This window comes from Neophocaena asiaeorientalis, unplaced genomic scaffold (assembly GCF_003031525.2).
Source record: "Neophocaena asiaeorientalis asiaeorientalis breed wild unplaced genomic scaffold, Neophocaena_asiaeorientalis_V1.1 scaffold77, whole genome shotgun sequence".
Lineage (NCBI taxonomy): Eukaryota > Metazoa > Chordata > Mammalia > Artiodactyla > Phocoenidae > Neophocaena > Neophocaena asiaeorientalis.
Window position 1 is genome coordinate 7,285,831 of NW_020174645.1, and position 24,917 is coordinate 7,310,747.

The following is a 24,917-nucleotide window of genomic DNA, read 5'->3' on the forward strand; positions in this document are numbered from 1 at the left end:
CCTTCCTCCTGGTTACGGTGACTGAAGTCTGAACTGAATAGATGAGAGGCCACTGGCCTGCTTGGTGGGTGATGTGAAGGGTTGCAAGGGGAGAAGACATTTTTCAGTGATTTAAAACCGTATGATTATTGTGAAAGCCCCCTTCCCCTTCTGATTTCCGGAGTGTGGTGACAGGGGCGTCCATGGCACCTGTATTCATCTGGGCTTCAGTTTTCAGAATCAAGTTGAATCTTTCCTCTCCCTGCCCTTTCCCTCTCCCTCTCTCCTCAAAGTCAGCCATCTATGCCTGTGAATTCTTCCAATTCGTGTGACTTCTCACAGTTGTCCTGGAAGCAGTCCCTCAGGCGTGCAGGCACAGTTCTTTTTCAGCTTAGCCCCCCCGCCCCGCGTCCACTCATCCCCCTCCCCAAAGCTCCCATTAGCCTAATAGGGCATCTTGGGGTTAGAGAAGTGGGATTGGCCGCGTGGGGACAGGAATGAAGGGAGGTGGAGCCCTTTAGGAAAAGAGTTCCAGCTGTGCTGGGGAGGCAAGGAGCCTGGCCCCAAGGGGGCTCGGGCTACAGGCAGGAAGGCCACTTAGGAGACTGGACATTGCCTGGGCGGGCAGTGGTGTCCTTCCGATGAGGACAGGTGCGGCGCAAGTGACCAGGAGGATGGGAGCCATGTCTTCCCTACAGTGTTATGTCACTGATGACCATATGGAAAATACTGCACAATTACACTGAAGCGTGGAGGCTTCCTGAGACTAGCTCTGTTGGGCTGGTCTCCTGAGCTCCCAGTCTGAAGGAAATGAATATAGAAGGGGAATGTAAAGTTATTATGACACAGATACAAAAATATATAGGTGGCAAGTCTTGATTAAGGAAATTCTGTTTTCCTCTTTGAGAAGTCTTTAATAAGATGAATGTGCCCTTTAACCCACGGTCTGAAAAAGCAATAAAAATGCTTCTTTTTTGGGCTTCCCTGGTGGTGCAGTGGTTGAGAATCTGCCTGCCGATGCAGGGGACACGGGTTCGAACCCTGGTCTGGGAAGATCCCACATGCCACGGAGCAACTAGACCCGTGAGCCACAACTACTGAGCCTGCGTGTCTGGAGCTTGTGCTCCGGAACAAGAGAGGCCGCGACAGTGAGAGGCCCGTGCACCACGATGAGGAGTGGCCCCCGCTCGCCGCAACTGGAGAAAGCCCTCACACATAACAAAATTTGTTGTTCTTTTTATCTAGGTGCCTGGTTCAGGAACAAAGGTAAGAGTACTTAATGGAATTATTGTCTTACTTCGGAGCGTTTGAAATGAATACACTTATGGTCAGAAGGGTACCTTACTGCCAATAACAAAAACATTTGCCAAAAAGCAAGCAGAAATGAAATAGGGAAACTCCTTAGTAGACCATCCTTTTGCTATCACAAAAGGGTCAGATTTTCAAATTCCTTAGTTTTTGTAGTCCACACTTGTTCATGTTTAAATGATGTAGCTGTCTTGACTGACAATGGGTGTGATTGGCTTCTGTGCTTTCAGGGCATCCCTTGATATCTTCTTGGCCTCTTGTCAGGAGAGCTGGCTAGCTTCCAGGATTCTGCCTGTCCAGTGTAGAAGATAGAAAGAAACCTTTTGCCCAGTGAATGTACACACCTGTGTAGGAGGTGAGCACTCTCAAGTGTAGCTTCCAGTGTTGAGTTGCAGGTAGGTTCTAGTCCAAGCCTTATGGCCCCAGCTCAGGGGCCCTATAGAGCTGTGGTCAGGAGGCCACGGTCTCTTTGCAGATATGTCAGAGAGAAGTATGGTGGATCTACCTCTTACTCTTGGGGCTGCACCCTGTGCCTGCCTGTGAATACAGTCCCCAAGGAGGCCAAGGCAGTGGCCTTGTCGTAGTCTCCCAGAGCCTGTGAAATTGGTTGCCCTTGGTTCAAAAGTCAGCTTTGCTGTTGTTTTCTTGTGTGACATATGCCTCAGTCTCCCCAGTTGCAAGTGGATGGTAGGTCTCTGCTCCAGGGGCTTGATGTAAGGCTCGAGGGAGAGAACGCACATAATGTAAGACTCGGTGCTTGGTGCAGCAACTAGCACGCAGGAAGCGCTGCGGACAGCAGTACCCACTGTGATTGATTTCATTACGTCTCTGGACACAAACATGTTTGAGGTAGACATTTGGAAAGGAATGGTTGTGTGACTTTGGACTTCACAGTACTGTGCGTGGGCCTGGATTTCCTCATCTGTGAAGGTGCTTTCAAACTTATTTCAGTTATAGTGCTTCTTCAAGTGAAAGAAGGGAGAGCCTTCCCTAGTGTGTAACGTGGATTGAATCCAAAGCCCCTAGTTGGGGCTTCCCTGGTGGTGCAGTGGTTAAGAATCCGCCTGCCAGTGCAGGGGACACGGGTTCGAGCCCTGGTCCGGGAAGATCCCACATGCCGTGGAACAGCTAAGCCTGTGCACCACAACTATTGAGCCTGCACTCTAGAGCCCGTGAGCCACAACTACTGAGCCTGCGTGCTGCAACTGCGGAAGCCCACGTGCCTAGAGCCCGTGCTGCACAACAAGAGAAGCCACCGCAGTGAGAAGCCCGTGCACTGCAACGAAGAGTAGCCCCTGCTCGCCGCAACTAGAGAAAGCCCACGCACAGCAACGAAGACCCAGTGCAGCCAAAAACAAATAAATAAAAATAAATTTATTAATTTTTTTAAAAACCCAAAAAACAAAGTGCCTAGTTGGAGCAGGGGTGGGGTCCGAAGCCCTTTACCTGCCTGACCTCCCCATCTTTCTCCTTTTTTGGTCCCTGTGAGGAACCCTACAGCTCCCAGGGACCCAGTTTGAAAGTCATATAATAGACTAGCTCTCAAATACTTCCAGCCACTAAAAAGTGCTTTTATTATAGCATTCAAAGCTTGAACTGTCTGTGGGGACAACTGCCCTGTATGCCATATAGTGTTGGTACTAAGATGGTGCCTAGTAGGTACTGGGCACTCAGTGGGTTATGTGTTAATTGAATGAATGACTAAGGATTGATTCAATCAAGAAGGGAAGACCTATTGTGAGGGATAATAGGACGTTACTCAAAGGCACGTACTATGTGCCGGGCACTGTTCCAAGTGTATGTGTGTCTGCAGTCCTTTAGTTGTCCCAGTGGTTCTAGGAGGTAGGTCCTGTTGTTGGCACTCTGGCATGTGAGTCACAAAGAGATGACTTAGCTTGCCCAAGGCTACACAGTGGGGAAGAGGCAGAGCTGGGACAAGAAACCAAGCTGTCTGGCTCCAGAGACCTTATTCTTAACCATGACATTGGACTTGCTCTACTGTGTGCCAAGCCCTGAGTTTGGAAGTTTCCCACACGTTCTCTCTTTGCGTCCTATGGCCACACAGTCAGGAAGTGGCAGACTGCGACTTCCGACTCAGATCTGTGTGACACCAAAGCTTGTGCTCCGAAGAGTATCAACTAATATCAGGGATGTGTTTAAATTCTTTTAAAATGCAGCTTCCAAGGTCTGTTAGAGGATGAGGAATATAAAAATCGGATCCAGTCTCCCCATTAATGGAAGCCCATTGTGATTGCTTGGAATTATTGTCAATATCTATTGAACCATCAATGAAAGATTGTCATGGCCCTGTAGTTTCATTGTTAAGTATGCTTTACTTCTTTGCCAGTGGGTAGTTTGGGAATGGGATATGATTGAATGGGACATTCAGGAAACCAGAAGAGCCGTACCATTTTCATTCTTGTGTCTGGTCCAGTGGATGGTGATATACTAGTGCGGCTCTTGCCACTTACACTCATCCATCAGTCTTTACAAAGCCAACTGAACCCTTCGGTTTCTGCCAGCCACACCCACACACCATGGGAATGGCTCCATCAGAGGATATGGAACGGTGTGCACTTTCTTAGAACACAGTATCATTGCTGAATCAGGGCATGTTCAGATAAAGGAATCCAGGGTTATCTTTTGATGACTTGCTTAAGAGCTAATTAACCGGTAGCATGGGACTCCCTGCATAAAGCTTTTTTTTTTTTTTTTTTTTTTTTTTTTTGCACTCAGCGGCCATGGCTCACGGGCCCAGCCACTCCACGGCATGTGGGAATCTTCCCGGACTGGGGCACAAACCCGTGTCCCCTGCATCGGCAGGCGGACTCTCAACCACTGCGCCACCAGGGAAGCCCCCTGCATAACTCTTAAACCCAGTGGTGCGACTTGTTATGCAGAGGACGTTGTGTTGACTGGTGTTGCCCTCCTGCGACTCCATCACATGACATCTAGTCTTTGCTTCTGAACCACGTCATGTTCTTATATTAGAGGTTTGACTTACAAGGATAGTTGCCTGTCTTCATGGTCATGGGAGCAGTACATAAGAACTTGTTTATCTATAAAATTACAGCTTAAAAAAAAAATTACAGCTTAAATACTTACTAATTTTGAATTATAAACAACATAGTACATGGTTGAGGGCAAAGTTCAGAGCAATATGAACAACTAGATATAAATTAGGTTCCTTCCTAAACAGTGGTTTCTAAGAGCAGGCATTTAGAGCAAACATCAGACTTGTCTCATGGTACAAAGAGGCCAAAATATCTAGAGGTTTGAGCCATTTAAAGGATCGCTTGGTGCTTTGTCACTCTGCTGGCAATGGCCATAAGTGAAAAATGTCCTTTAATAGCATTGGTCTAGGGCTTCCCTGGTGGCGCAGTGGTTGAGAGTCCGCCTGCTGATGCAGGGGACACGGGTTCGTGCCCCGGTCCGGGAAGATCCCACATGCCGCGGAGTGGCTAGGCCTGTGTGCCATGGCCACTGAGCCTGCGCGTCTGGAGCCTGTGCTCCACAACGGGAGAGGCCACAACAGTGAGAGGCCCGCGTACCGCAAAAAAAAAAATAGCATTGGTCTAACCAGGGCTTCCTGATTTTGCTTTAAAAATTTGTTTGTCTCTGTTTTTCTTACCCATGATCCCACCACCCATTGTGTGCGTGTGTAAGGGTGTGTGTAGAAGTGTGTAAACTGGGTCAAGCATATATTCAGAGAGGTTGTGGGGCTTTAGGAGGATGGACCCTGGGATTGTGTGAAGAATGTGCACGTGCATGTATACAGTGAGTGTGTTTATCAGTAGGAGCTGTGGTTTGGAGGTGAGAGTGTATGTGTGCATTTGATGGTGTGATGGGAGTTTGTGTGTGTGTGTGTGTGTGTGTGTGTGTTTGGGATATAATTCACGTACTATAAAACTGACCATTTTAAAGTGTACAATTCAGTGGTTTTTGGTATATGCACAAGGTTATGCAATCATCACCAACATCTGATTCCAGAACATTCTCACCACCCCAAAAAGAAACCCTGTGCTCATTAGCAGTCACCCTTCATTCTACCCCAACCTTCTCCCCCAGCCCCTGGCAACCGCTAATCTACTTTCTGTCTCTATGGATTTGCCTATTCTGGACATTTCCTATAGACGGGATCATGTAGTACGTGGTCCTTTGTGTCTGGCTTCTTTCATTTGGCACAGTGTTTTCAGGATTCGTCTATGTTGTAGCATGTGTTAGTGCTTCTTTCCTTTTTATAGATGATTCTTTTTATTTATGATATTCTTTTGTATGGATAGACCACATTTTATTTATCCATTCATCAGTTGATGAATGACAACTGGGTTATTTTCAGTTTGGGGCTATTAAGAATGCTGCTGTGAACATTTGTGTACACGTTTTTGTGTGAATATGTTTCCAGAGGCAATCACTTAACATTTTGAGTATATCCTTCTCAGATATTTTCTTTGTGAATGTATTCATGTGTTTACATATAAATATCTGTGTTTTTGCAAATGTGTAATTCTAGTATGCATATTGTTCTATAGCACGCTTTTCCCTTCTTGGCGGTGAATCTGTGGAGGTGTGTTTCAAGTTTTTCGTTATTTTAACCCATTCACCTCTGTTGTGGTGTGTCTTTAGTAATCCAGGACTTTACTTTGCAGGTCCCTATCACTGTTCAGTCCATCATCATTCAATCTCTAAATAAAACGCTAACCCGACTGGAAGACACTGACACTGATGTATTGAGGCCGCTGGTTCTTGTCAAGGCTGGGCATGATAAAATCTGCACTAACATCATCCTTGAGGTAGGTGACTAATTTGGCTTTGAAAGTTTGCTCTGTTTGTGGGTGACTCAAGCTGCGTGGTGCTGAGGGGTAACTGGACGCCCTCCAAAGGGGGCTCTGGCCATCCGATGGTATCACTTTTCTTGTCTTGGCCTCCTACTTCCCTTTATCCTGTCTCATCAGAGGTCGCTTCTTTGTCTCTGAAATAATCGTGTGATTTTTCTCCACAAACCTAGTAACTTACAAGGATACGTCAAAATTTGTTGTTGCTGCTGTTGTTGTGTTTGTTTGTTTGGGTTTTTTTAGATATTGGGAGTAGGAGTTTATTAATTTATTTTATTTATTTTTGCTGTGTTGGGTCTTCGTTTCTGTGCGAGGGCTTTCTCTAGTTGTGGCAAGCGGGGGCCACTCTTCATCGCGGTGCGCGGGCCTCTCACTATCGCGGCCTCTCTTGTTGCGGAGCACAGGCTCCAGACGTGCAGGCTCAGTAGTTGTGGCTCACGGGCCTAGTTACTCCATGGCATGTGGGATCCTCCCAGACTAGGGCTCGAACCCGTGTCCCCTGCATTGGTAGGCAGATTCTCAACCACTGTGCCACCAGGGAAGCCCCATGGTTTTTTTTTTTTTAATATTTATTTATTTGGTTGCACTGGGTCTTAGTTGTGGCACACAGGATCTTCATTGTGGCATGTGGGATCTTTTAGTTGTGGCATGCAGGATCTTTTAGTTGCAGCATGCGGGCTCCTTTAGTTGCGGCATGCAGGATGTAGTTCCCTGACCAGGGATCAAACCTGGGCCCCTGCATTGGGAGTGCAGAGTCTTAATCACTGGACCACCAGGGAAGTCCCGCTGCTGTTGTTTTAGCACATTTATCTGCACAGATAGGCTGATTACATTCTGCTCAGACCAGCTGATTTGGAACTTATGTAATTGGGCACAGAAAGGCTTAGATGCCCCTGTCTGTCAGCTGGGGCTGATGCTGAGGTAACACTTCCCATAATCCAATTGGACAGGAGAGAAAAGCTTTAACACGTGGAGAAGTGGGAAAGGATTTGCCTCCTAGATACATGTTTTTTTATCTGAGTTATTAATACAGCTACAGAAATTTATTGGAAACAGGTGTATTTGAAGTATCATTTTGTTTTTTAGGTGAAGTATAGCCTCACGTATACAAATGCAGGTGAGATAATAAAAGCTGATGTCTTTGTTCTTCTGGGAGCGGTTAGCAGTGCAATGGTTCCATTCCAACAAAAGTTTGAAATTTATTTTATTCAGGTAAGTTTGATCAGTTTTGTATAAGTGTGTAATTGCCAAGTATAAAGAAATCATGACTTAGTGGGGAAAAAAAAATCAAATTAGAAGTATTACCACTTCTAACCATTTGTATGGAACAAAGGACTTGCATGTATCCTGTGGAGCTTGTAATGAAATCAAGCCAGAGTCCTTGTATCTTTTCCGTTTGGGAATAAGATGCTCTTCCATGTGAGCTTGTTCTTTTACAGCATGATGTACTCCTACACTCAGCAGATATATTTATAGTTCTGAGTAGGGAGAGAGATTCTTTTATTGGTTGGTAATCCCACATTATGAAAACCATTTCATTTTCTCTCTGCCATTTCCTTATTAAAATGAGAATTACTGGGCTTCCCTGGTGGCGCAGTGGTTGAAAGTCCGCCTGCCAATGCAGGGGACACGGGTTCGTGCCCCGGCCCGGGAAGATCCCGCATGCCGCGGAGCGGCTAGGCCCGTGAGCCATGGCTGCTAAGCCTGCGCGTCCGGAGCCTGTGCTCCGCAACGGGAGAGGCCACGACAGTGAGAGGCCCGCGTACCGCAAAAAAAAAAAAAAAAAAAAAAGAATTACTTGGGGCATTTCTGCATTGTCTTTCAGCAAAATACAAAGCCAGTTCCTCTCAGTGGAAACCCTGGTTATGTTGTGGGACTCCCGTTAGCTGCTGGATTTCAGCCTCAGAAGGGATATCCTTTTGGCACCATAGAGAAGCTTGATTTCCCTGTCCATGTGTGTGGGCTGCACTTCTTATTGCTGAGAGTCCTGAGGGCTGGACTCTCGCCAGAGCTTCCTGTGGGTGGCTCTGCCTGCACAGCAGGTAGGACTGTGTGGAGCCTGACAGTGTGGAGCAGTACAGCGCAGGAGACTGTCAGTGTCTTACAGTGAAAATCTTAAGACAAAAAGCTTGACAGACATTTAGAGGTATTTAATTTTATACTTAAACAGAGACTCTTAAACAAATTGAGTGATTTTGAAAATTTGGAGTTAATTTTGAAGGGCCTGTTTCTGAGAAGTTTTCTCCTGAGGATCTCCTAATCAAGGAAAATAGTTATAACTATTTTTTGCCTTCTTCTGGGAAATAACTGTCGAAATTCCCGAGACCTAGAGAAAGGGATATTTGGGTCTCTCTCATGTGACTCATATGACACCATCTCCTAAGAATCAGCTGCTTTAGTACTGGGCAACTCCCTTAACCTTCTGTGAATGTCTGGGATTATGCAGACCACGAACAGATTCGGACAACTTACTCTTCTTCGTAGCACAGCTGAGCAAGACTGCTTAGCAATAGCGGGGATCCGGACCCCAGTATTATTTGGTTACAACATGCAATCTGGCTGTAAACTCAGGTAAGAGAGTAACTTGCTTCTGTTGGAGCCCATTTGTGTTGATCAGAAAACAGCATTCTTACCCTTCGCATTTTAATCAGAACTCTGCATCAGCTGACAGGCTCATTAGCATTATTATTAGTGGGTAGTAGCAACAGTAACAATAAGTTACAATGATGTAGTTTTGGTTTTCTAATTTTAATTCTCATAACCGTAAACCATTTGTCATGATTCAAAGGAAAGTGTTACAACCCTTGCGCTTATCAAATATGGCAGAGTAAACATCTCAAGGCTTCGTATGTTTTGTTTCTAAGGTGGCATAGCTCTTGAGTTCATAGCAAAAATATGTTCTTTGAAAGTCCTTCCTTTATTTCTGAATTTTAATGTACTCAGCACAACAAACCCAATGAGAGGCAGCCTGAATGTGATCTGTTTTTAATTTATCTTTTTATTATCAAACATAATGTAAAATGTCAAACAGCTCTTCATGGCTTGTTCTAAAGACAGCAGTTCTTACCTTCATTTCCCCCATCCCAGAGACAATCACTTGCAACTCTTAGAGCTGATTTTTTGGAAATTTACCCCCAAATATTTAAATAACCCACACGTAATGCTACTTCTTGATTTTTTTGGTTTTATGACTTATTTATTTTTAATTTTAATTTTTTTATTCAAGTATAGTTGATTTACAATTTCAGGTGTACAGCAAAGTGATTCAGTTATATTCTTTTCAGATTCAGATTCTTTTCCGTTATAGGTTATTACAGCAATTGAACATAGTTCCCTTTGCTATACAATAGGTCCTTGTTGCTTATCTATTTTATTATGACTTTTTTTATTTATTGAGCTTCCACTGTGGAGGATGAAGATTTGGCTCTTTCTCCTTTGATCCCTTACCCCACCACCCGCTCACTTCCCATCCTTATGTCTCCCCAGGGTATCTACATCATTATTTTGGTTAGACCAATATTCACCATTTACATCATTCTGATTGCTTTAGACTAGCATTTCTCAAAGAGGGTTCCATGGGATACATTTCCATAACATGTCAGTAGGGGTGAGTTTGTGGTCCAGTATGTTTGGGAAACACCAAATTAAAGTTAAAAACATGATTCCTTACTAAGTAAGCACTTCTCAGAGTCTTCAGTACACCAGTGTACTTCAGGGGGGACATGGATATGCAATAGTTCCCAAATTTTTGGCCATGGAACCCTTCTTGTACAGAGCCTCTCCATGGAATACAGTTTGGGAAACATTGTTTTGGATTCATCTCCCTGGCCAACCAAGATTTCACAAAGTGAGAGACACTTTCACTTCAAAAAATCCCCTTTTAGAGAGTGAGAAAAGAAACTAGAGAGAATATGCGTGTTGTTGAGGGCTGTAAAAACTGCAGGTACGATATTCTATAATCAGAGATGTTATGGGTACTAACACTGTATTAAAGTGATGCATTTCGCAGTTGTAACATAAAGGCTAATACCTTGTCTCTCATTTTTTGTGTACCAGAGAAATGTCAAAATAAAATACGACCCTGACACTTATTTAAAAAAAAAAAAAAAACTGCAGGTCTGAACAATCACCTCATTTGGTTGACCTTGTTTTCTTTCCCAAAAGACTGACCACAGCTATCGCGTGTAGGCTGGTAGCGCAGAAGGTGGAGAGCCTGCTGAAGGGCCAGGGCTTCCCAGATTATGTGGCCCCTTTTGGAAATTCTCAGGCGCAGGATGTGCTGGACTGGGTACCCGTCCACTTCATCACCCAGACGTCCCACATGAAGGTAAAGGGGGAGAAGCTGAAGGCCACATGCTAGTGGTCTCTCCAACATGCCCCTCACTGTGGGGAGGTAGAGGCAGTGGGGGAGCTGGCGGTGGGGGGCTCTGGGTAGGAGCTTGGGCTTTGTCGTTAGATGAGCCTGGATCTTGAACACTGATTTTGCCCCTAGTTAGCATTGTCGCCTTTGGCCAGTGGTTTTACAGGTTTGAGCCTCTGTTTCCTCATCTGATAGCTATATTACTGACCTCATGGACTTGTTGAGAGTTAAATGAGGTAACATTCATGGTGCCTAGTGGTCACTCCATAAATGGAAACCACTACCAGTCACCATCCTATTCCTTGTTGGTGTTATGTAAGGTCTTCTCTAGGCATCGTGATATGATAGATAAATGTCAGAACTGTTTCAACAGCTTCCGTCTGCACAGCTGTCCCACCCATTGTTCCCTGGTCTATAAAAGCAGTCCACATGTCAGAGCTTTCAATTCTAAAGTTCCCAGAAGAGTTTAATGGAAGTTGACGTCCTCCAAATAGGTTCTGGATCACGTGCGGTTCTTCTGCCCACCTTTTTCTTTTGTCTCAGCAGTCAGAGTGTGGGCTAGCCCCCGTCACCGCAGGCGTGCTCCCCATCTTATCCTTTAATTGCCCGGCTTTTTATTGTCACAGTTTCTTGTCACAGTTTCTTCAGGCCTCTTGTTACCTGCTTAGCACATTTATAGCGTGGGGATAATGGGGGTGAGGACTAGCTCCGATCCCGCCCTCCCCACCGAGTCCCCAGCAGGGACCCGTGGTTACTCAGTCCCTGCTGTTCACCTAAGTCTTGGCTCAGCTCTGCTGCCTCAGTGAACCAGGCAAATTGCTTCTAGTTTCTCAGAGATGGTTAAGACATCCAATTATTACTTATCCCTCAGAAGGGAAGACATAGGTTGAGGGGAGAGGGGCAGCAGTGCAGACACTAGCACTGCTGGGGTCTGTGCTGGTGAGGGAGCTCAGAGGGCCTGGAACGGGTTTTGTACCAGCCTTCTAGGCATAGCCAGCACGAGAGCATCTGCTAAGCTCAGTTGATACCAGCTGCGTGTTGCATCTTTTCCTAATAACAGGATATTCTCAAGGATTTTTCAGCTTGCAAATTTCTTAAAAGGCAGTTTTAAGCCAAGGAATTCCACCCGTGCCTTTTTGGCAGGCACCAAATTTAGCAGGCCTGCTAGCTTTTCATGCCCTAAAGAGATGTATTTTTTTAAACTTTTTATTGTGGAAAAATTTCACACACAAAAGTAGAATACTCCAGTGGAACTCCATCTCCCCGTTGGGCAGCTTCAACATTATTACATTTGCCAATTGATGAGACTGTAAAGGCAGGAAAGAGGTCTGGAAGGCCCCCTCGCCCATTTTCCCCTTGTGGCTGAGCAAACAGGGGTCCTGGGCAGAGGCCTCAGGCCCAGGTCCCAGCGTCTAGCCTGAACTCGGGCAGCTTCATTGTGGCACCAGTGCTCTCGGTGCAGAGGGAGAGTTAACATCTGTGACAGCTTAAGATGCCGCCTGTATACCCCAATGTAGCATCTTAATTGCCAACTGATGAAATCAGATAAGTGACAAGGAAGCACTTAAATTTCCTCTAAGTGCATTTTAACATGATATGCAGTCGGGTTTAATTTCTGTCAATAATACCGTTCTCCCTCTCCCCCCTCCCCCCGTGCCAACTTAGCTCCTGAAGTATCTCTGAGGTAGATGTAAACAGGCAGGTGCAGTTAGAGCTGTTAAGGCCCTGGAGGTTCCACAGTTGGGTATTGTGGTTACCACAGCTGCCAGGTAATGCTGGCCTCTTTAGAGATGGGAAGGGATGGAAAAATTATGCTTTAGGTGTTAAAATATTTTTGGAGCATTGAGTCCTTTAAAATATGTGCTTTTTCTAAGCTGTTTTTATCTGAACTTCTAGAGTCTATTCATCCTCTTGTTCAGAACATTTTGTAATATGTGAAACATTTTGTAATTAAAGCTCTGAACTGCAGATTAAGTTTGACTTGAGGTTGTTTAATACTCAAATTGATTAATGGCATTTTGTTTTGCAGGATTCTTGCCAGCTCCCAGTGGCGCTGGCTATAGAAGTGAAGTGGACTAAATACGGATCCTTATTGAACCCACAGGCTAAAATCGTCAATGTAACTGCAAATCTGATTTCATCCTCGTTTCCTGAGGTAGGCCTAATTTTAAAGGTATAGGTTAAGACACGAGTCCAGACAAAACTGTGATAGGTGAAATTTATTTTGTAAAAAAGATAATTAAAATTTAAACAATCTGGATTCTTAAAACAATTTAGCAGTCATTATCTTTTACTTGGAGAAAAAACTCCCCTGAACACAGGGGTTTTATTCACAGTAACATTCTTGTTTAGACTTGATCTTTTAAAACTCTTGTCTTGAGTTGTGAATGACATCGATGTGTTAGGACAACCTGAGTGAAAATTGTCTCTCTCCTCTGAGCTAATGGCTGATTAGCCCTCCAAGTACCTACCAGGTTCATGAACCAACAGTGGTTGGGTGAGGAAGGAAGTGAAAGCTGTCCCATCTTTGTTATCCTGGTGAATACACTGGAGGGCAGGGCTTGCATCACTCTGATTTTTTTTTATTACAGACCAACTCAGGAAATAAAAGGACAATTCTTATTTCCACTGCGGTTACTTTTGTGGATGTGTCTGCACCTGCAGAGGCAGGCTTCAGAGCTCGGCCAACCATCAATGCTAGGCTGCCCTTTAATTTCTTCTTCCCATTTGTTTGACGTAAGTCATTAAATAGGGAAACTACACCACACCTGCTTAATCAAGCATGTGTGGGGCCCAGGGCTCCTTGGAGACATCCCACTTTATTATACGTATAACCCTTGAGGTTGACCCCAGACGGACACACTTCCCCTCTCCACTCACTTCCCTCCTCTCTTTTCTCCCTTTGGGAATTTCATTCTACTTGCTTTGACTTTAGAAGGGGTCTGGCTTGGCCATTTCCAGTACTCTCAATACATAGGTCATACGCGGGAGCCAAGTTGCACCTTTGGGAAGAACGTAAAGAGAACAGACCTTGAAGTAGTGCAGGCGTTGAGGGTTTATCCAGTTTATTCATCCCCTGCTTTAATGTGAGTTATTTTTTAAAATATTATTTTTAGTGCTCGCTTCGGCAGCACATATACTAAAATATTATTTTTAGTTCAGGCTTTTCAGGTCCCGTTAAAATGAGTACAAAAATAGCAAGTTGTATAAAATCATGCAAGTAGAGTACAAGGCCTCACGAGGGGATCTTCCCCCAAATGTCATGTTAATTACAGTGGAGTCTTGGGTCTAATTGCTACTTCTGTACCAGGCACTGGAGCTAGCTTGCTCTCCAGCTAGTGGGCTGGTATAGGATGCCACAGAGTGATTCCAAGCAGTTGAACCTAGAAAGAATACAGTAGGAGGGCCTGCGGGAAGGAGAGAGTTTATTTTATACATTAATTGTACAGTAATTGAGAAAAATGTTGTCAGGGTGCAGAACTGGGTGGAGCCAGCTAAAAGTTGGAGGACGCAGAGGAGGGGCTGGGTACTTGAGAACAAGCCCCTTGGGGGACATTGTGATTAGCTGTTTAGAATAGCTTGGAAATAGAAAATATTTTTCTAGAATGTGCTGATAGCTAAGGTAGCTCTCTTTTTTCTCTTTTGTCTTTCAGAGTGGTCATATGAAAGGATGCACTGGTTCCTTAATATACATGTGAACTGTGAAAACTGTACATTTGATGAGATTAAGTTTTATATACAGCTAGTAATTGTCCAGCTTGTTGTTCATTTTCAAGCAAGAGTCAAGTGTTCAGCATGAGAAAAATATAGTTTATGATACATTTGTTAAACAGTGTGGGGTGGGAATGGGATGGGACATTCTCAGTCACACCAAGGAAGAAATAGAGCCTCTGAAAGACTGTGTCCCCCAGCATCCGAGCTGGCAGCAGTGAGACAAAGCCATCAAAGCAAACCTCTCCCCAGTGTGGCCCCAGGAGGGGCGGCTGTCTTCCTCGTCACAAGCCCGTGAGGCAGGTCTTCCCTTTGGGGTGGGTGGAGCAGGTATGCCTCTAATTCACCTCACCAAGAAGTCCATGCTGTCTCAATAGCTTGTTAAGTCTTTCAATTTCTTGTTCCTGTTATTACAAAAAGCAGACAAATAACTGAATTTACCTTCTGAGCCTCACCAGGGATGTGGCAGTCACACAGTGAGCCGCAGACACGCACAGGGAAGCAGAGCTGAATGAAAGCCATACTCCTCATGCAATCAGTCAGCCGGGGCCCAGCAGCGATGGCAGTGAGGAGAGAGACCTGGCAAAGCTGCAGGGAAGGAGGCAACACCTAAACTGAATCCGAAAGGACAAGGAAGGCCTGACCGAGGGAAGTGGGCTCCAGGCTAAGGGCACTGAGTGAGCAGAGGCCTGGCCTGGAGAAGCTCAGTGCTGGAGGGAGGGAACGATCTGTGTTCACAGAGGGCGTTTTCCCAGACACCTTCTTACCTTCTCAGAGCAGCTGAATTCAAGGTGTTGGATCTTGGTGGCCAGTTGTATATTTATCTGTTTTAACCTTAGTAGTTGCCGTTCAGAACGTGTCTTAACCGAGATAATTATCCCTGAAAAATAATTGCGAGGGTCTCCATGATACTGGTCTCTAATTTAGCCCCTTGGGAAAAAAACTGTATTCCTTACAAATGTATAACTGGGAAGAGTGGTGACAAGTAAAACAGTCATCATGGCTTAAAGGCATCAGAACTAGGAGGGTCAGAGTTTTCATTTCTGAGCTACTCAGTACCCAGCTGTGAAATACTTCTTTGGCTTTTCTGGTGTGAGAAATCCTTAAAAATAATCACTGACCAGATGAAGGTTAAGCTCCTTAGTAGGGGGCAGTTCACAACAGTCTTGCTACTTAGCAGCAGTTGTTCAAAAGGCACTAAGTGCAAGCCTGGAAATGCTCAAGCTTGGGGTTGGGACTGTCACTTTGCCAACTTTCTGCCTCCAGAGCTATGGCCAGTTGTCAGGCAATGACCTGCATCTTGGCTTGGGAGCTTGGGGGGGGCGCTCCCAAATGCCCACACCACACTGCAGACACGGCCTCAAAGACTGGGCTGCAGTAGGGCCGCTCCGCCCCTTTCCAAGTGTGAGTGACGGAGTCCAGACCTTCCCCCACACGTGTGGCGCCCACAAGGCCTGGGAGTAGCCGTCCCTGGTCCACAGTGTTCCTGGTTGTCTCACTGAATCCGGTTTAGCCTTGTGTTGCTTCAGTCACGCTACTAAATTTGATAGCAGTGTAATAACGGGCAATAGCCAGTCATATGCCTCGCTGCCATTTAGACAAAATGGACAAATCTCACAACAGTGTGATGTGAGAGTACTGGGTAGTAACTGCTTCATGAGTCATTTATAATCAGTCATGGTCTATCTACCTCACATAACCTTTGCAGAGAGTATTTTTCTGTTAGATTAGATGAAAAAATCGACATAAGCATCTAAAATATTATCTGAAAAGCCTCCATTATTTCCTTTGACAGAACCCAAATAAAGGTTCTTAATAGGCTTTACTTTAATCACTAGATCTGAACTGGCCGCCCCCAAAGCCCACATGCCTGACAGAGCCGCTCGCACAGCCCTTTCCCCGGCCAGGTGGCACCACAGCAGGCGGCCGCAGCAGGGGATGGGCCTGCTTCCAACAGGCTGCACTGTCGCTCAGTCAGTCTCCTGACAGCGACCCACAGCCCGTCGTGTTGGGCACTAGTCTAGGGATTCCCAACCCTGCTGGACACCCAGTCACCTGGGAGTGCTTCACAGACGGACACCTCCCTCTGGGCTCCGCACCAGACTCTCCACTTAAAGTGTCGAGCGTGATTCTGGTGCGGCACGTCTGAGGACAGGCATTTGATCAACTCTGACTAGTTCGCTGATGGCTGAACCGCTAACCAGTCACTAGGTCCACATAAAACCACAGCACAAATGGCTTCTCTGACATGGAGGCTCCCTGCACCAACGGAGAGTGTGTGAGGAAGAGGATCTGTACCTGAAATACGGTAAAGCAGTATTTCTCCAAGTGTGTCCTACAGAGCCAGAGTCTACAGCACGCTCAGAGGTGTTATTTCCTCCCAAAGTGTTGAACTGGTCAACTTGGAAAACAATTACAGTTCTCAGAGCCTTCATCATGCTAACTCGTGTTGTGACTTTCTCAAAGGGGGCAGAGTCTAGTGTACAGCATTTCTCAGCTTCCTTGCTCCCCTTCCGAAGGTGCCCCTCCCAAGGTGGGATGGGGTTTCATAGAACACTCTCCAGGAAACACCAAATGAAAAACAAAGGTGCTTTGGGAACCAAGCCGGCAGGGATTGATCAGGGATTAGTCTAACCCTTGCCATAACCACCTTTCAGTAATCATAGAAATGAGAGTCTGAAGGAGACAGCCACTTCCTCTCAGAGCACATGTCCTGGTGTCAATTTGTAGCCACAAAGGTGACAGTGGGACACCAAATCAGACCATGTTTCTCTTGGTTGCCAGGAGGAGGAGGACCAGGGCCTCTGCGCCCCTTCCAGGCTCCACCCACTGTCCCATCCCCCACCCCCCCAGCCCAGGAGTGCAGGGGACATACCGTTGATGATCCGGGCCACCCGCCACAGGCGGAGCAGAATCAGCAGCCCTAAAGCCTCAAACTCATGCTCCCGGAAAAGGAGGACAACGTCGAGGACGAAGGAAACCACCACGATGATGGCGTCCAGGATTTCAAACTTGTGGTGAAAGAACTCCAAGCGGAAGACAAATATTTTAAAGAAAATCTCCATCATAAAAAAGGTCAAGATGGCAATGCTCATGTAGTGGAACACCTGAAGGGGACAAGGAGATACAGAGTAGACTCAGGCTGTCATGGGCTGGGGCAGGTCACACGGACGAGCTGGCCTTGAATGCCCCTGCCCAGTCACAGAGAGAATCCATTCATTTGACCAATCCCAAATTCCTGCCAGCACCAGGCGCTGTTCTCGGGCTGGACTGTGGCTGAGAACAGCACACACGTTGCTCTCTGAAGGGCAATGGGGCAATGGCAGTTGAAAACATCCGCCGTGCCCTTTGGCCCTGCAAAGCTCACGCATGCACAAAGACAGGATATTTACTGCAACATCATTTGCAGAACAAAAGATTTTCTACATTGTTTGGAGAACAACAGAAACGTCCACTAGACTAGGGCACTAGTTAAATGCATTATGGTATCTCCACATGGAGCATTACGCAATTGTTCAAAAGACCAAGGCTGATCCGTATGTATCGACTAGAAATGATGGTAAGATGGTAAGTGAAGAGAGTTCCCAGATCTTGATTTATAAATACTAGCCTTCACTAAAGTAACCTTTTCCATTCTGGGGCAGGGAAAGTACGAATGAGCTGGGACATCATCCAGGGCCAGAAAACAAGGAAACGCTCAAAGGCTATGGAGTCACGTCAAGAGGACAGAGCAGTCAGCTCGAAGAGGCTCACAGTGACCAAATTTGGGACAGCTTGGATATTTAGTATTTAGGGGTAAAGTGCCGTGATGTCTAACTTACTTTTGAATGGTCAGACAAAAATAGATGGGTGTGGGGTGTGTTTGTGGATATGTATATATATAAAGAAAGCAAATACAGCAAAATGTATATTTGCCACTTTTCATAATAAAAAGTAAAGAAAAAGGCACAAGACAGTATAGGAGGTATATTACTGACTCTATTAAACAACAGGGAGAGGAAAGATAATCATCTATGGGAGGACTTGGGTTGGCACAGAAGAAAACATTAACGGCTGCCGTGGTGAAAGGGGCCACGAGTAGGAAGGAGATTTAATATTTTCTGCCTGCTCTTTTACCATTTGAAAAGACATTTTTGCATTGTCCACTGAATTTTTTTCAAAGGGTGTGGGGAGATGCTTTTAAGCCCCTGGCCTTCTCCCCAGTTACTGGTGATGGGCCGCACAATGCATTTTCAGTGTGTCCACTGCCCTTTGGGCGAATGTCTGGGATGGGCTCAGGCAGGAACTGTGAATCAGGGAATAAATGGTGGGCACATCCCCCCCAAATGGCTCCAGCACAGGGACCACGTCAAAATGTTGACAGGAGGAAAAACAGCTCGTCTTCCTCTGGGGGATGGGAAGGAATCATGCTCCTGCTTTGATAAATCAGTGACAAACTCCAGCTCAGTGGTCTAGGATAGCTCAAGGTTCAAGCCATCAAGTGACTTGAGGAGGTTTCCTGCTTGTAGTAAATTCATATCTATAATTGGGAAAGGAAGACATTTTCTCTGCTCTTTGACTGAAAGCACCCAATCAAACTACCCTCAAATAGGCCTGGTTACTCCAAGGCAGGTGCTGCCCCACCCTGCCCACCCACAGAGTGAACCACATTAAAGGGCTGCGGACACACTACCCTGGCAGCATAGTTATTCTTGTCAGGCTGGATGATCTTTAGGTCCAGTACGAGCTCGGCGAGCACCAGGAGGGCATCCAGAATGACCAGGCAGATGATGATAACCTGTGGACCAAGGGAAGAAGCAAGAAACCATGAGACCTAAATGGGGACCCTCCTTTCATCTTTAAGGGCTGGAAACATCTGAGTGAAACCACTGGGGAAAGACGCCAAGGATGGTAGGCCACTGCCCACAGCCCGAGCGCCCTGCAGGGAGCCTGCTGGGGGCCAGCTCCTCTGGACAGGAGCCCCTCCTTCCAGCCCTGGGCAGTGCCTGTCCTCCTAAAGCCTCCGTGTGGCCCAATGACTGACCCTCGGTCACCATTGGTCTTTCTCTTACTCGTAAATTCACTGCTTCCCAGCATCTCTCCAACCAAACTGCTAATTCCTAGATGGCAAAATATACTAAAGTTTCTAAAAGCATTTATTTTTCTAGTTCTGGGGATTGCTCTTGCCAGGGTATGCCCAGAACAGATGCTCAATAAGCAATTTAAAATTTAAAACATCCAGCCTCAGAGATACGGCCTCCTCCAGGCAGCTGGGTTAGAGTGACGTCCACTGTGCCCATGAAACAGCTTCTGGCTGGAGCCGTGAGGTACCCACCCCAACTCCCATGTGCTCGCTGGGAGGGAAGGGGGAGGGAGTCCTGCGTCTCCTGGAGAACAGAGAAGAGCTGCTGTAGGAAAGAATCCCGTGGGTTTTGTGACCTGCTGGAGGGGGGAGGAAGGTGGGGACCAGGGTGAAGTGAGTGGGTGGTCTTATCAATGGCAGTGGGGGTAGTCATGGTGACGGAGGTGGTGATGATGGTGAGGACATTAAAGGTGGGGTGGAGGTGATGGCATTTGGGGAGACCCTGGGGATGACATGGTGGTGGTGGAAATGGCAGCAACGGGAGGAACCCCAAAGGACACTGTGTGACCCTTCTCTTCCCTTGGAAATACTGGACCATCACTTACTTCCCCCAGGGCCTTGCCTCTTACACTCTCAGGTAGATAGATTTTGATCTCTGAAAATTAATCTGCCATTATCTTGGCAGTTTCTACAGTTTCAGGGTGAAATTAAACAAGTTCAGGCCTATAAAGAGTGGACTATTAAACCTTTTGACCATTTCAACCTGTAGTAATTATTTCAGTAATTAAGTATTTGATGACATGGTTTATTGTGAAAATTGTATGGCAAAGTGCTTTGTAATGAAGTTTTCAGACAAATCCAAATTCAGTAGCTTAGTAAAGGTTCAAGGGACTTCCCTGGTGGCTCAGTGGTTAAGAATCTGCCTGCCAATGCAGGGGACGTGGGTTCGATCCCTGGTCCGGGAAGATCCCACATGCCACGGAACAACTAAGCCTGTGCACCACAACTACTGAAGCCTGCACGCCTAGAGCCCGTGCTCCGCAACAAGAGAAGCCACTGCAATGAGAAGCTCGTGCACTGCAACGAAGAGTAGCCCCTGCTCGCCACAACTAGAGAAAGCCCACGCACAGCAACGAAGACCCAACGCAGCCAAAAAAATACTCAAGCCTCAGGTGAAGTCTTTCTTTCCTTCTTTCTTTCCACCCTCCCTCTTTGGTTTTTAGACCTAAAGGGATCTAAGAGCTCATCTGGTCTAAAACCAAGGCACAGAGTTATTAAAAACAGACTGAATATAATATATATATATTCCCAGTCTGGGAAGATCCCACATGCCACGGAGCGGCTGGGCCCATGAGCCATGGCCGCTGAGCCTGCGCGTCTAGAGCCTGTGCTCCGCAACGGGAAAGGCCACAAGAGTGAGAGGCCCGCGTACCACACACACACAAAAAAAGAATGAAAGTACTGACACATGCTACAACGTGGATGAACCTAGAAAATATTATGCTAAGTGAAAGAAGCCCAACACAAAAGACCACATATATTTTATGATTCCATTTATATGAAATGTCTGGAATAGGCAAATCAATAGGGACAGAAAGTAGATTAGTGTTTATCAGGGATTGGGGATTATTGTTTAATGGGTACTAGATCTCTTTTTGGGGTGATGGAAATGTTTTGGAACTAGATAGTGGTTGACAGTTGGACAACATTATGAATGTACTAAATAAATGCCACTGAATTATTCACTTTAAAGTGATTAACTTTATGTGAATCTCACCTCAATTTTAAGAAGTGAGAGAGAGACCCAAGGTCACATACTATAATGCCCAGGTCCCAACCGCAGCCTCTATGAACTAATCCCTAAGGCCCTGAATTTGCCAGTTCACAAGGCAGTACTAGTTCTGAAGGGAGCCACATCACAAAGAAAAATGCTGAGAATTCAGGGAAGCTGGTTAATTCCAAATCTCACTGGAAAATGGCCGTGCCTAGCCACAGCACGCAGCAGCGCAGAGCGTGGACTGTGGGGCACCAAGTCCTGGGCCGGCTCCCCCGTTAGCCTGGACCTTGGGCACAGCTCTCAACTCCGCTGAGCCTCAACGTTAACTCTAAGCTTCAGCTTCCTTCAGGGGATAACGGGTTGGCCACATTTTCTACCCTGAGTGACAAGGGGAGCATCGTGTGAGATGATGTGTGAGGAGCGCTCAGCAGAGGGCCCGGCCCTGGTGAGCAGGAACTAAAAGTGAGGCTCCTGGCCATCGTCCCCTAGCCCAGCTACCCTGTCCGTCCACGGTTTCCACAGAGGCCTGACTCACCCCAAATTCTCTCCCTTGGTTGGTTGTGCCATTCTGTGGGAGAAGTGACAACAGTTAACTATATATCGTGTCACCTTGGTCACCTCAAACCATGGGAATAGGTGGAGACTGCACCCAAGAAAGGGATTCCAGAATCTTCCTGTATGCTGATTCTATCTGCAGAGATCAAACCCTTAAACCCTCACCCCTACTCCAAGGTGGCCTCCCTGCTTCTACTCTGGGCCCCTCTACAAACTGCTCATGTCAACACCTCCCCACCCCCATACTCTGAACGATGGCTGTCCACTGCCCACGGATGGCCTTCCAGTGCCTCCTCTCCCTCTACTGGATACATATAAGCCGCGTGGACCTTTCTTAAATTCTCGAATACTGAAGACCCTTTCCGACCCCCGGACCTTTGCAAACACAGCCCCCTCTGCCTGGGAAGCTCCTCCCCTCCCATCCACAGAGCTCACTCCTGCCCAACCTTGAGGTGTCAGGTGAAATGTCACCTCCTCTGCCACACGTCCTCCAGCTAACATCCTAGGTCGGGTCTCCCCCACCCCCAATATCTCTCAGAGCCCCCTTCAGTTTCCCTACAGAGGACTTCTCTCCACTTGATTCCAGCATGTCTGATTACTGGAATGCCCACCTCTTCACGGACCATTAATCCTCCAAGACTGAGGGCAGGGACATGCCCACCACACTCACTGCTGTACCCCTGGCACATAGTAGAAGCTAAGAAGCGACTGCACTGCTGAGTGAATGAATAAACATCTCTACTCTGCTTTCCCCCAGAGCCACGTGCCCCTGGGGGGCCCGGTCAGGAGAGGTGGGACCTCCCAAGGGCTCCCGTTGCAGCTGGAAGGAAGCTGGCTCCTTCCTTCTCTCCTGAAATTGAGGGTTTGGGAGTTCAACACCAACAACTTAACACCACGTCTTCTCTTCTGTCAGAGCCACAGAGGAAAGCACTAAGCTGTCAGGAGTGCTGTGTTGCCTGCTTTGTTTCTCTAAGTCACACGAGAGTGGAAAAAAAAAGACTAAAATAATTCCTTTTTTCTATTTTACCATGGAACAAAGTCAGTGATGGGAGAGGCAAGGGCTGCTTCTCTCTCCTTCCAGGGGGTACATTAGCTCTAGGGAGGGGCTGGATTATCGTAGTTATCCCTGCAGCAGGGACCCCAAAATGGCTCCGTTCAGGGACAGGGCTGACAAGGAGCCTCCTGCTTTCTCCTGGGACTCAGAACATGCTTCCAGACACCTGCCTGCCCACATCGGGGACATGGGGTGGGGTTCAGACAGGGCTGGCCAGACTCCACTCGCGTTTGTCCTTCAAAATCGGCAGATGTTGGGACAGACATTGAACCCTGTAGAAGTCCCATTCCCTTTGCCATTCTTTGAAGTCTGCGTCTCCCTCTCAGGGTCTCCCCATAACCACACCTGGAGGCTGGCGGTGGGTTAAGCAAGGCAGATATTTTTGGCATCACTTCACAAAAGAAGAGATGCCCCCCCGCCCCCGTCTCCTTTGTGTGTGTGTGGTAAATTTTGCATAACATAAAATTTACCATTTTAACTATTTTAAAGCTGGCATAAAGTTCAGAGGCATGAAGCACATTCACAAGGCTGTGCAACCATCACCGCTGTCTAGTTCCGGAATGTTTTCACTCCTGCAAATGGAAACTGTATCCATTAAGCAGTCACTCCCCCCTCCCGTTCCCTCCAGTCTGCTGTCTCTGTGGATTTACGTGTTCTGACATTTTATATAAATGGAATTATAAGACACGTGGCCTTTTGTGTCTGGCTTCTTCCACTTAGGATCACGTTGACAAGGTTCATCTGAATTGTAGCATGTGTCAGTGCTTCAGTCCTTTATATGGCTGAGGACAGATAGATCACATTTTGTTTATCCATTTTCATCAGGTGATGAACTTTGACTTTTGGATTAAGACTTACTTTGCCCCAGACCACATGGGACCTGCCCAGCACATGGTCAGTGCTCTGTAGATGTCTGTGGAGTGAAGAAGCTGGTGGCAGAGAAGGGCCCCTACCCTGCCCTCGTGACTCTTTGCTGACGGCTCTGCCCCACCCCAGGCATCTCAGGCCTCTGCCCACCTACCTGAAACCTGTGGGCGCTGAAGAGCTTCCTCAAAGTGGTCCTGAAGTCGAGGCGGGGCCTGGGCACGGGGGCAGGGGCCGCAGTAGGATCGGCATCTCTGCCCTCTGCGCCTGAGGCCGGTGTGGGCGGTGGCTCCTCCTCCTCCTCCTCTTCATTCTCCCACTTCTTGTAGTTGATGTTCCACGCGTGGCAGTCATCCCCAACGACGGTGAAGTGCTTCAAGAATTTGCTCATCCTCTCGGCGGGAGCCACCCTGGCCCTGCGGGTGACTGCCTGAAGGGAGGGGACAGAGAGGAAGCGCTCAGGTGGCCCATCTGTCACTCTGGAGGAGCAGGGCCCCTGCTGGGCCGGGCCACGGGGTGAAGACAGTCCCCGTGCTCAGAGCACCGTGCAAGCACAGACCATGAGGTCACAGTGGTTTCTCGTGCATTTATTTTTGGAATCCAGGGTCTCAGGGCCGGTGAGGCAACAGGAAACCCCAGATTCCGTCAGGCCTGCCACTGTGGTCTGGTTGGCAGTAACCAACAGGAGAGGTACTGCCACCCAGTCGCAAAACACCCACCACGGGCCCTCATGTAAATACTGGAAGAGCAGCCCATGGTTCAGAGACATCACAACCTAAAACCCCAGAGGTGAGAGTTGGCAGGGCGGGGAGAGGGCAAAGGTAAAAGTAAAAGTACCCAAAGTTTCACACAAAAGTGAAGCCACCCTCCCCGCCTTCCATGCCACAGATCAGTCCTGGAAAGGTCTGAGCAGCAAGCGGATTTTTCCTAAGTTCAGCCAGTGCTGTTTTAAATACATTATGGACAGCTGTTTAAAGACGGACGGACTTCAAAGCAAAAAAGCAAATATCCTCCCATTCCTTTGCCCAACTTACCCTACCAGACATCACATTTTTTATAAAGTTCAATAATGAAAACTTTCAGGTATACTTACAAGAATAGGCAATATGATCAGCATAACAGGAAAAAAGAGCCCCAAACAGACCCAGGTCCCTGTGGGAACCTGGATGTGATGGCAATGGCAGTACAGGTCAGTGAGAAAACACTGGAGAGGTTAGGATATCTGGCTTTCCCAACAGGGAAAAAAAAGAAATCCCTACCTCACACCACACACACAGTAAGTTTCAGTTGTATTAACCTATATAAATGTATTTTTAAAAACTTTAAAAGTCTTAGAACAAAATATAGACAAGTATCTTTATGACCTCAGGTCTGGGAAGGATTGCTTAACTAAGACACAAACCACAAAAGAA

General features: G+C 46.9%; 2 protein-coding genes across 11 annotated transcripts in view; one reads left to right on the top strand and one right to left on the bottom strand.

The window, feature by feature from the left end:
- TCTN1 (tectonic family member 1) overlaps positions 1-14,263 on the top strand; it is a 31,070-nt gene extending 16,807 nt beyond the window's left edge. For 6 of the 8 annotated variants that reach the window (XM_024758670.1, XM_024758674.1, XM_024758677.1 and 3 more), the window contains 8 exons: positions 1,225-1,245; positions 5,937-6,080; positions 7,209-7,334; positions 7,948-8,033; positions 8,553-8,693; positions 10,287-10,449; positions 12,512-12,637; positions 13,074-13,747. In XM_024758670.1, coding sequence (XP_024614438.1) covers positions 1,225-1,245; positions 5,937-6,080; positions 7,209-7,334; positions 7,948-8,033; positions 8,553-8,693; positions 10,287-10,449; positions 12,512-12,637; positions 13,074-13,217 — 951 coding nt within the window. In that variant the 3' untranslated portion in view covers positions 13,218-13,747. Of the gene's footprint in view, positions 1-1,224; positions 1,246-5,936; positions 6,081-7,208; positions 7,335-7,947; positions 8,034-8,552; positions 8,694-10,286; positions 10,450-12,511; positions 12,638-13,073; positions 13,748-14,135 lie in introns of those variants that run through there. The other 2 variants (XM_024758671.1, XM_024758672.1) reach the window with 2 other exon arrangements.
- Positions 14,215-24,917, bottom strand: part of HVCN1 (hydrogen voltage gated channel 1) — a 28,269-nt gene continuing 17,566 nt past the window's right edge. For 2 of the 3 annotated variants that reach the window (XM_024758679.1, XM_024758680.1), the window contains exons 3-7: positions 23,663-23,935; positions 18,866-18,970; positions 17,069-17,300; positions 14,961-15,073; positions 14,272-14,597 (exon numbers count right to left, since the gene is read on the bottom strand). In XM_024758679.1, coding sequence (XP_024614447.1) covers positions 14,532-14,597; positions 14,961-15,073; positions 17,069-17,300; positions 18,866-18,970; positions 23,663-23,935 — 789 coding nt within the window. In that variant the 3' untranslated portion in view covers positions 14,272-14,531. Of the gene's footprint in view, positions 14,598-14,960; positions 15,074-17,068; positions 17,301-18,865; positions 18,971-23,662; positions 23,936-24,917 lie in introns of all 3 variants that reach the window. The other variant, XM_024758681.1, reaches the window with a different exon arrangement.